This window comes from Rutilus rutilus (genome assembly GCF_951802725.1).
Source record: "Rutilus rutilus genome assembly, chromosome: 25".
Classification (NCBI taxonomy): domain Eukaryota; kingdom Metazoa; phylum Chordata; class Actinopteri; order Cypriniformes; family Leuciscidae; genus Rutilus; species Rutilus rutilus.
This window is the reverse complement of record NC_140229.1, coordinates 7,037,407-7,048,885: the sequence shown is the minus strand read 5'-3', so window position 1 is coordinate 7,048,885 and position 11,479 is coordinate 7,037,407. Positions and strand designations below refer to the sequence as shown.

Sequence of the window (11,479 nt, the reverse complement as noted above, 5' to 3'; positions counted from 1 at the left end):
CCATTTGAGGAGGTGCGCGCGCAGTCTGCGGAGACTCGCGCTGCGGAGCCAGGCGAAAGTATAAACAAGGCTTGAAACGTCAGGTAAAGCGCACAGGCTCGCAACTTAAGGAATACATATGCCTACAATTCAAATGCTTTGGTAAAGTCACACAAATTAAACATTGAAGTCCATGTTGCACAAAAATAAACACTGAAGTTTATAATTACTGTTGTTGTTTTTTTACAGTGGGTCATAATATATCATATCTTTTAGTTTGTCAGTGCGTTTTGTGGTGTTAGGAATTGTTTTTCTGCGCATTCCCGCACTCAAAACGTGCGTACACCACCTCCTGAGCTGGCGTAGGATTTGAGCGTGCCGTACGCCAACGTCCATATTGATAAATCTCAAAGTCACCGTGGTTTTGGGTGTACGCTGGAAATTTGGTGTACGCACTTTTGATAAATGAGGGCCATTGTATCTTATGTCATAGACTAAGAGAATATTTATTTCCTCTGTTGTAATAATGAGCGAAATGACAGACCTGATGTTAAATGAGATGCTCTGTGGTCCTTAAAGCAGCTTCTGGCTACACAGATATGACTGCTAATTTTGATACTGTTCAGGGACTCATTGATTCATTTCTGTTCGTCAAATGTCTGTGAAACTTTAGTTTATGTCTCAGTTGTTTAATCTTATTGTTCATACCATTATTTATACATTAAGACATTTTCTGGAAATAAAAGCAGTTGAAAGTTACAGGACATCTCTTTTTTACAGAGTTTTTTTTTGGTCATTATGTTTTTGATCTTTAATAACACAGATGCAACATGACTGATGCAAGTGATAAAGCATAAAGCACATACAGTTATCTCCCTTTACAATTTATTCCAGTACATTGAGGATTTATGCTGCTTGCTCAGTTTATTTAATTAACTAATTTAATGCAATTTATGAACATTTTGACACTTAATTTCAATGTGTGTAGAAATAAGTTTTAATGAATTGTTCAAATGAAAAATGTAGCAATACTCTCTGAAATAAGCTACATACTATTAAGATATTACAAATTTAAATCCTACAAAGATAATTATACCCTTTATGAGTGACAGCTTTACCAGTTTAATTAATATTGATGCTCAGTAAAAATATCAACCAGAGAAGATGCTGGCTGAAATATTTTCAGAGTTAAGATGTGTTTAACTGTCTTTTTAAACCAGGGATAAAATAAAGCATAGATCAGAGGATTCAGACCTGAGTTTGTGTACATAACCCATGTCAAAACATTTATGGTTGTGGAAGAGACTACTGATATAGAACAGATATAGTATGGAATATAGCAAAGCAAATAAACTGTCACAATGATTCCTAATGTCAGAGCAGCTTTACTCTCAGATTTCCTCCTCGCTGATCCTTCAGTTACACATTTACCACCCTTAATCAGAGAGTTTATAACTTTCACTTGCTGATGTACTACATAAAAAATCCTCAAATATAAAGATATGATTAGGGTACATGGAAAAATAAAAGACATGAACAGATCAGTAACTCCCCAGGCAAAACCCATCTTAATAGAACACTCTCCATAACACATGTCCGTTCTGTGTGAAGTGTCTAAATATCCATCATTAATTACAATTGTAGCATTATAAGTTGAAAAACAAACCCAGCTCAGACAGATGCTTATTAAAATTTTAGTTGTGGTTATTTTCTGTGGGTACAGTAAAGGGTGACAGACAGCCACATAACGATCAACAGCAATTAAAACTAAATTACTGATAGATGCTGAGAAGACTAATCCAAGTATTGTAATACACAGTTTACAGAAAGTGTCTCCAAAGTACCAACACGTCTCAATAAATCTCATGCCCTCTATAGACATAACAAGTCCCATAAGCAGGTCGGTCACAGCCAGAGAGAGAATGAGCAGGTTGGTTGGAGTGTGAAGCTTCTTGAAGTGAGAGATGGAGATGATCACCAGCAGGTTCAGAAACACAGTCCATCCTGACAGCAATGATACAAACACATACATGATATTGTATTCATATCTGGAGCGTTTCCCCTTGATACATGATGAGTTGATGGCAGGAAAGCAGTATTGAGTCTCATGATCCTCTGTCTCATAGGCCATGAGTGAGTCTCCTCCTGTTAGGAGTTTGTTCTGCTCTCCTTACTATCCTTTCATTTATACAGCCTGAATCAGACAGCCCACCCATCTACTGCCCATTGATGATGTAACATACACAATTTTTTATTTATTAATAATAAAAAATAATAAAAGATCTGTCTGCCGGAAGCTAGTTATTTTAGTCGATAAAGTTTTAAATATGGTTATTTTTCTTAAACAAACATATCGATTCACTTCAGAAGGCCTTCATAAATCCCTGGAGAGCCGTGTGGATTACTTTTATGATGGATGGATGCACTTTGATGGACTTCAAAACAGATACAGCCATTCACTGCCATTATAAAGCTTGGAAGAGCCAGGACATTTTTTAATATAACTCCGATTGTATTCGTCTGAAAGAAGAATGTCATAAACAACTAGGATGACTTGATGGTGAGTAAATCATCAAGCATAGCGTTAGTTCTGGCAGGTCACGTTAGTCAAGCTCGCATCAGCTGACTCTCAGCTGATCCACATCTACCTATAGGAATACGATGCCTATCACTGTATACATATATAAGCTCTTCAGTATTATCAGCAGCTATTGGGTTTCTCAGGAGCTAAATACCCTCCTCCATTCCCAGCTCCTCCTCTCGCCCAGTCAGGATTTGGCATTCTGATTCCCCTAGAATCAGAATAAATTATCGAATTATGTTGTACTTTAAAATCTTGAATTTGCAAACTTTCATGTTGGTTCTGTTCTGTTTACCCTAAGGGGGGTTATTGCTGCTCTCCCTGCTCTTATCCATGCTAGGCTGCATGGATGCGCAGGGAGTTCTCGCCCAGAACAGAACTATAACGTAGTCCAAACTGTATGCTAATTGTCAATCGTATTTGACGGTAGTGGTCCTAACAGAAATGGGGTAATTTTCATTTTAGGGTGAACTTTCCCTTTAAGTGCTGCCCATGGAGATGTTGCTGGCCTTTTGGGACTGGAAAAAAACGTATCACAGGGTTTTGTGGCAATTCCCATTGGCTTCACCGTTAAAAAAAGATGTTGCTGCATATATTTTAACTTGCTGTAGCTGCTATTGCTATAGTGACCTGCTAGATGTTGGGTAAACCCAATCAGGCTTTAAAACCTGTGCCGTTGTACCCGATACCAGTAATAAATAAACCTTTTGTGCACATAATAATTATTTGTGTTGGGCTGGGCCATTGCCTCCAAAGTAACTCGTATTTGCTTACAGTCATGTTACAAACAATGTGTTATCCCACAATCTATCCCCTGTGTAAGATGACTACCAATGCTGTGGTCAAAGGGTCTGTCTTGGTTGATGCTCGTAGCCTGGAGGTGACATAGGGTTTTAGTCCAAAACATTTTTTGGTGACAGAGCGTGGGTCAATTAATACCCACAGCTCCTGACGATGCATTGAGGTCTTAAGAAGTGAAACAATCGGCCTATGCAAGAAACTGAACACTATATAGGCTACAATGTTTTTACATGTAATCCACAGCCTCAGCAAATAGTTCTGAGCGCATTCATAGCAGTCTGGAGCACGAGCTTCCTGTCACACAATGACGGGGATGGGCAGTATTTCAGATAGGCCTACATGTATTTAAAATACGTATTTGAAATACAAAATACTATTTTGTATTTTAAAGCCTTTGGAAAAAATCAAATGTAATTTGTATTTAAATACATTTAAGATGAGTATTTTTGTATTTTCAACATACATACCAGTAAAATACTTTTTGCCAGTCAACCTCTTTATCAGGGTACTGATTTTGTGCATCAACTAGTTCAGACATTCACTAGCTCAGCATTGGGTCAGAAGCGAAGCGGAGGGGTCTTGAATCAGCCTGAAGGGGTTGTGTTCACTATAACAACCGCCTCGCTCTACATTATCCCGCTTATTACATGGCTACCTACCAAATAAATCAATAATTTGACACAAAATATTGATTTAAAAAGGAGTTTATTGATTTAAAAACAATTGTATTGCTTCCGCTAAAGAAAATAGTCTGTTCCGTCTCTACGGTTAGAATCCTGCGTCCATAGCAACGCTGTGTTTTTCATGGCAACAGTGTGTTATAGAAATAACAGACCGCATTCTACATTAGAATTCAACCAAGCCATGTAATAAGACACTACATATCATAGCGATGATTCGCATACATCGCAGAGCTAGCATCAAGCATATTTCACGTTCGTCCATCTGTGCAAGAGAATTAAAAGAAATCGGATAAAGGTACAATAGAGAGCCTAAGTCCCTCCCCTTCCGGTTGACCACCATGGGACCTTATTTCGGAAAAATATTGTATGGTAGTGAATGGCGAAAGACAACAAATATTTTGATCTCGTTTGAATTGTGCCCTGAATTACACATATGATGTTTGTCAATTTAAAAGATACATTTTAAAGTCAAGAAAGTCGCAGTTTGATGTAAAACTGTTGAGGTATAAGACTGTGAAAATACATAATTACAAAGACTACAAACCCAAAAGGCGCACATGTGACGTCATACCTTTTCTCTCAATGAATGAAGCTAACTTTACTGAAGCTAACGTCTGTCGTTTTTTCTATAGTCTTACGTTATAATCGTAACGTTACGCCGTCATGCCTGAGTGTTTTGTACCAGACTGCACACATACGAGCAACGGATCTTGTGACGTACATAGTGCGAGACGAGAGATGTAGTTCATTGAGCGATTTTCACATAAAACAAAATGTTACTCTTCTGTTTTATGACAAACTGCGACTTTCTTGACTTTCATAATTATCTTTTAAATTGACAAACATCATATGTGTAATTCAGGGCACAGTTCAGACGGAATAAAAAGATAAGTTGTCTCTCACCATTGACTACCATACATATTTTTTTCCGAAATAAGGTCCCATGAGCCAGAAGCAGAGGGGAGGGACAACGGTTTCCTCCATAGACGTAAAGGCTTGTTCGACTTCATGCAGCTCTGGGCAGACCGATCGGTGGCTGACTTGAAGCAGTGCATGCCGGTTAGAAATTTTGTCCGACTTGATACAGCGCCGACGCCACGTGACTGTGACGTATGCCATCAAAGTACCGCGAGAGCAATTCGAGAGTTACTAGCCGGAGAACTCAGCCAGCGCAGCTTCTCAAGAGCGGCTGCACTGGGCTGCACGTGGGCTGATGACGACACAGCTGTTCCACGATTGGCCGGATTCACCGCATGACAACGATCACGTGTGTTTCGTGTTTATTCAAACACCTTTAGTTCCTCTAAAAAGCTCTCAAATCAGTTTATTATAACAGTGAACACTCTTTCCATGTCGTTGTCATGTTATATTGTGTCATGATCAAATTAAAACTGCTTAAAAAACGTAGACTCCACTTCATTGATAGTAGCTTACGTTGAACTTTATTCTTGTTCAAACAGACGCTGTATGAAGCAGTACATAAAGTATTGAATGAAAATGTCTCTGAAACATCTGTGTATTATTTGGCAAATATTGCATTTATTTCACTGCAGCTGTGGTAAAGTATGGAAACACCACGTGAGCGGTCACTACGGGAACCAGAAAGTGTCCGACTTCACGTCTTCGTTTGCAGCTCCTCCCCGCCTGCACGCGGCTACTCTCGCCGATCGGTTGCATCCAGCCGCAGCCGATGTCGAACACACCTGTTTTCTCCGTGTTTACTTCCTACCCTCCATCTGAAATCGCCCCGCCTTCGCACGTCATCATAATCACGTGACTGAAACCCACCAATGGAACTTTTTCTAAATCGTTTACATAGATGGGCCTATTTGTGGGGTAAGCAAATAGGCTTGTTTGAGATGCGCCTCGCCTCGCCTGAAATGTAGGCGAGAGTAGGCGGCTGCAGTGAGGGGAGGAGTGAAAAAAGCGCAGGCAAGCCGGACAGTTCTCTCTTCTCGCAGTGGATCTGACAGCTGTGAGATCAAAGATGGATATCGCGGGATTCACGCTCGTGCACAGTGTTGCTAATAAACTGGATGGAATTTAAGTTCTGTGGCTTTTATATGAAAATAAATATAATGAACAAGACACCCAAAGTAGCCTACTTATTTAATTGCATTCCAAATACATGTTTATCAGTCTTTTTTTCTTTAATACAGACATGTGGGTTTTTTTTTTTTTTTTTTATATATAAAAAATACATTGCATAATCCATAGAGATCGCACTGTTAGATAGTTTGGGAATATTCACACATACATAAAACATGATATCAGAGTTTTAAAATCAAACATTTTAAAAGAGAACAATACATCACGGTTGTTTAAACCAATGAGCATTAAGCTGTGTCGTCAGCAAGTCGTTTCCCATCCTGCTTTTGATCAGCGCAGTCGGTGGAGAGCAACTGCGCTCGACTGCAGAATCCGACACGTGCGCCTTGCGCTCGCACGAGATTTTTGACATACGTCAGCATGACATCAGAGCAAGGCGGACCGCACTCGGACACATTTCTAACCGGCATGCATCTCGCGCTGATCACCGGTGATCGATTCTGCGCAGATTTTGCTCATCTCAAACAAGCCTACTATATCCGTGCAGCTTTTAGTGGGCAGGAATTATTGGAACGTTGGAGTGGAAAAACAAACACTGATGAATGATACACCACAAAAATCTTCAGCTTTTAGTTTTATTGTAGGCCTACATAAAAAAATAATAATCAAAAAGGGGTAAATAGTGTCAAATTAATCTAAATTAATTCTAATTTTAAATTTTAGATACACTTTCTAATTTGAATAAACTTATAGAAACAAATAAACTTTACATAAAAGAAACAAAATTACTTAAAAAGCATTGGACTACCTGCAAAATCAAAACTGATATTGAAAATTGTGAAACCATGATATTGTTACTGTGAAGTAAAATTGAGATTTTGGTCATATCGCCCATCCATATTCTTTGCTATAGCAGAAAAGGTTCCCACAGTTTTACATACAGTATGATTTTTTTTTAATAGTGTTCACCACGAGTAATAGACTACATTGTAACCAGAAATAAGTAGCCTATATGAATGGCTGCTGTTTTGCATAAGTTTAAGAAAGAAAGAAAGAAAGAAAGAAAGAAAGAAAGAAAGAAAGAAAGAAAGAAAGAAAGAAAGAAAGAAAGAAAGAAAGAAAGAAAGAAAGAAAGAAAGAAAGAAAGAAAGAAAGAAAGAAAGAAAGGGCAGAGATGTGGTTAGGAATGAAAAGTCAGAAGGCCTATGTAGTTTCTTCATTCACTGTGACCTATATCTGCACTGGATGGCCAATTTCACATGTATTTTCAAAATACAAAATACTGTATATGTATTTAAATAATTTTCACACAGTATTTTGTATTTGTATTTAAATACATTTTTTCACACTGTATTTTGTATTGTAAATCCATGTATTTATGCCCATCTCTGCGTATTCGCAGGAGCAAACTCACACATGAGCTGACGCTGTGTTTGTTTACAACATAGAGGGAAGACGAGTGTGTTGTTTTGTTCATCAAAATTGTTCACTTACTTTAAATTAAGATTACGTTTGCTTGCGTTATCTCAATCGGGAAGATTGACTTTTCACCAGATACCCAACGTTTGAGCTCCTGCGCATGCATCATTAAAATAAATGTTTCATTTAGAATTGTTGCATGTGGTCTCCCTTTTTTCTTGCAGGGTTGTAACAATATATATATATATATTTCTGCTGGTGCCCCCTAATGCACATTGTGTCAACTTTGACCATTGGGTGGTGCATATCCCGTTTGTTGTTACACAGCAGAAAAAGGAAGGAAACAGTAGGAAGAAGTGCTGGTAGAATGCATGGAGTGAAGTCGCCATCAGGATTGGTCACTTGTCTGTTGCCTGGCTACCAGTTTCTTTGAAGCTGTTGATTTGTCAAACAAGCAATGACAAGTGTCTCACTTACTCCTGACAACAAGTCATCTGAGAAATCAGTTACAGTAAACTCTGAAGACTAATTATAGCAATTATGGTTTGCTGTTGAGTAAATGTGCACCTGAGGGTGCTGTTAACACCTGTGCTGAATGCAGAGATGAGATTCATTAGAGGTGTGAATGCAACACATCTAAACACACTGTGAATGCACTGATGCAATAGCTACTGCTCATTATTCAGGGGTCAGTTACATAATTTTTTTTTTGAAAACTTGTTGTATTTTTGTTTGGATTCGAGTATAGTTTATATTAGGGTATCTTTGGATACTGAAGATTTTTTTTTTTTTTTTTTTTTTTTGTCAGTTTAGTACTGATTTATGAGTTAGAGGGTTATGCTTTGATTGGGTTAGGGTTAGGGTTAAGGGCCAAGCATTTGTCCTTCGGTGCTTGCCCCTAATGATAGAATGGAATGTTCCTCTAATGATCACATAAACCAATAAAAAAAAAAAAAAAACTTTTAGAAATAATGTTTTCATAACTTATTGGGAATGTTTGCACACAAAAAAGACAACATATTTATGTTAGCTGGGTTAGTAATGAGCGGACAAATTGAATCAGGTTTAATAAGAGAGATATCTAAACTGTTCAGAGCTGGCCTACTCCAGGATCAGGGTTGGGAACCACTCTTCTATATGACTGTCCTTTTTTTTGTCACTGTGTTTTTCCTATATGGTAACACAGATAAGGCATCACTAATAAAAGTATAAAGTACATACTATCTACCTTTTTCATTATTCCAGTAGATTGAGGATTTATACTGTTTACTTGGTACAATTCATGAACAATTTTGTCACTTCATTTCAATGTGTGTCTAAAGTTAAATTAAGTTTACTTAATTGTTCAATTCTGACAACATCTGCATTTGAGAATTAAACAACAAACATACTCAATTACATGAGCTATCCACTGATACATGTTTTGAAAATTACAAAGATAAATTATACATTGATATTTGTATCTACCTTCATGAGTGACAGCTTTACCAGTTTAATTACTTACGATTGATATTCTGTAAAAATGTTGACCAAAGAGGATTTTGGCTGAAATATTTTAAGAGTTAAGATGTGTTTAACAGTCTTTTTAAACCAGGAATAAAATAAAGCATAGACCAGAGGATTCAGACCTGAATTTGTATACACAACCCATGTCAATAGATTTATGGTTGTGGAAGAGATTACTGATATAGAACAGATATAGTATGGAATATAGCAAAGCAGATAAACTGTCACAATGATTCCTAATGTCAGAGCAGCTTTACTCTCAGATTTCCTCCTCACTGAACCTTCAGTTACACATTTACCACCCTTAATCAGAGAGTTTATAACTTTCACTTGCTGATGTGCAACATAAAATATCCTCAAATATAAAGTTATGATTAGGGTACATGGAAAAATAAAAGACATGAACAGATCAGTAATTCTCCAGGCAAAACCTGTCGTAACCGAACACTCTCCATAACACATGTCTGTTCTGTGTGAAGTGTCAAAATATCCATTATTAATTACAAGGATAATGTTATAAGTTGAGAAACAAACCCAGCAGAGACAGATGCTCACTAAAATTTTAGTTGTGGTTATTTTCTGTGGGTACTGTAAAGGGTGACACACAGCCACATAACGATCAACAGCAATTAAAACTAAATTACTGAAAGATGCTGAGAAGACTAATCCAAGGATTAGCATAAACAGTTTGCAGAAAGTGTCTCCAAAGTACCAACACGTCTCAATCAGCCTAGTGCCCTCTACGGGTATCACAACAAGTCCCATAAGCAGGTCGGCCACAGCTAGAGAGAGAATAATCAGGTTGGTTGGAGTGTGAAGCTTCTTGAAGTGAGAGATGGAGATGATCACCAGCAGGTTCAGAAACACAGTCCATGCTGACAGCAATAATACAAACACATACATGATATTGTATTCATATTTAGAGCGTTTCCCCTTGATACATGATGAGTTGATGGCAGGAAAGCAGTATTGAGTCTCATGATCCTCTGTCTCATTGGCCATGAGTGAGTCTCCTCCTGTTAGGAGTTTGTTCTGTTCTCCTTTCATTTATACAGTGTCTGGATCAGATGGACCAACTCCTCTGACGCCCACTCTGATGTATTTTTTTTTGTGTGAATAATTTCTTTTTTAATTTCTTTTTTGAACATTAGCTTTGAAATACAAGCCATTTATTCAGTCCAGATTAGGATTCTCTGACACTGTTCAAAAGCACATGCCTTTGGTTTTTGTGTTTCATTTCTTCACTGTCTTGTTATTGTTTTGTATTTTCACATGAAAGCAATGCACAGGTGGAACTGAACTAAACACAGTTGTGGTGGTTATTGCTTTAATCAGTCACCCAGCTAACAGGGAACGTTCCCATAACTTTCACTAATGTTATGTAAAAGTTATGTAAATGTTAGTAAAAAACGTTCCTAAAATGATGTTTATGGAACAGTCTTATAATAATTCCCATAGTTAAATACATTCTCGTAACGTTGAGTGAAAATCTTCTTAGAACAACGTTCTTGGAACACCTTTATGATGTTATTTGTACTTGACTGATGTTCTCATAATATTGAGAGAAAACTTTCTTAGAACAACATTCCCAGATAACAAAAATATGTTCTTAGAATGTTTTGCTAATACCCATAGGCACCGGAAAGCCTTAAAGGAGAACTCCGGTCAATTTTAACATTGAGCTCATTTTTTTGTACATTTGGAGTGCTGTCAGTACAGAGAACAACGACAAAAATCGGTGTTGCCTACACCGTGTTATCCTCATTTTAAAATTTGCACCCTGTTGACTTCAATGGGGCAAGTTTTAAACCTGCTTTTAGCCTCTTAACATCCTTTTTTCGGTCGAAGTCCACAGTAGTCGATTGTCGAGTTCACGCGCGTGATCATAGGTACTAAACCTATGCGCGTGAACTCGACAATCGATTACTGTGGACTTCGACCGAAAACAGGATGTAAATACAGGTATGTGCGCTGGCTGAATAAACATCATTTTTTATATATTTCTTTCACATCTACTGCAGTCAGATTCAGCCGCATTCACTCCGAAGGAATCACTCACATGACCTGTGCACTTGTAATGACACATCAAGGATGTTAAGAGGCTAAAAGCAGGTTTAAAACTTGCCCCATTGAAGTCAACAGGGTGCAAATTTTAAAATGATGATAACACGGTGTAGGCAACACCGATTTTTGTCGTTGTTCTCTGTACTGACAGCACTCCAAATGTACAAAAAAATGAGCTCAATGTTAAAATTGACCGGAGTTCTCCTTTAAGAGAATTTTAGAACTTTCAACCAGAAAAGAGTCAAACCATGCCAGTTCATCACCATTTCTACCAGAAAGACTCGGGAGATAAAATGATATAACAAGAGTAAATTTATTAATAGCTCAGCAAGCATAGTCTTTGGCGTAGGCCCCGTCCTTAGCAAGCAATGCGAGGGTAACGGAATCTGCAAATCCC

At 37.8% G+C, this 11,479-nt stretch overlaps 2 protein-coding genes across 2 annotated transcripts; both read right to left on the bottom strand.

Annotated features, from left to right (window-relative positions):
* Positions 1-1,105: 1,105 nt before the first annotated feature.
* On the bottom strand, positions 1,106-2,143 carry LOC311284770 (trace amine-associated receptor 13c-like; the record flags this gene model as incomplete). The annotated part of the gene is made up of 1 exon (XM_084399982.1): positions 1,106-2,143. The coding sequence occupies exon 1, from the start codon at positions 2,108-2,110 to the stop codon at positions 1,106-1,108; it is 1,005 nt and encodes a 334-aa protein (XP_084256108.1). The 5' UTR covers positions 2,111-2,143.
* Positions 2,144-9,012: 6,869 nt separating this feature from the next.
* LOC311284657 (trace amine-associated receptor 13c-like) lies at positions 9,013-10,065 on the bottom strand (the record flags this gene model as incomplete). Its single annotated transcript, XM_084399826.1, has 1 exon — positions 9,013-10,065. One exon carries the CDS (start codon positions 10,063-10,065, stop codon positions 9,013-9,015), a length of 1,053 nt encoding a protein of 350 aa, XP_084255952.1.
* Between the last annotated feature and the right edge of the window lie 1,414 nt (positions 10,066-11,479).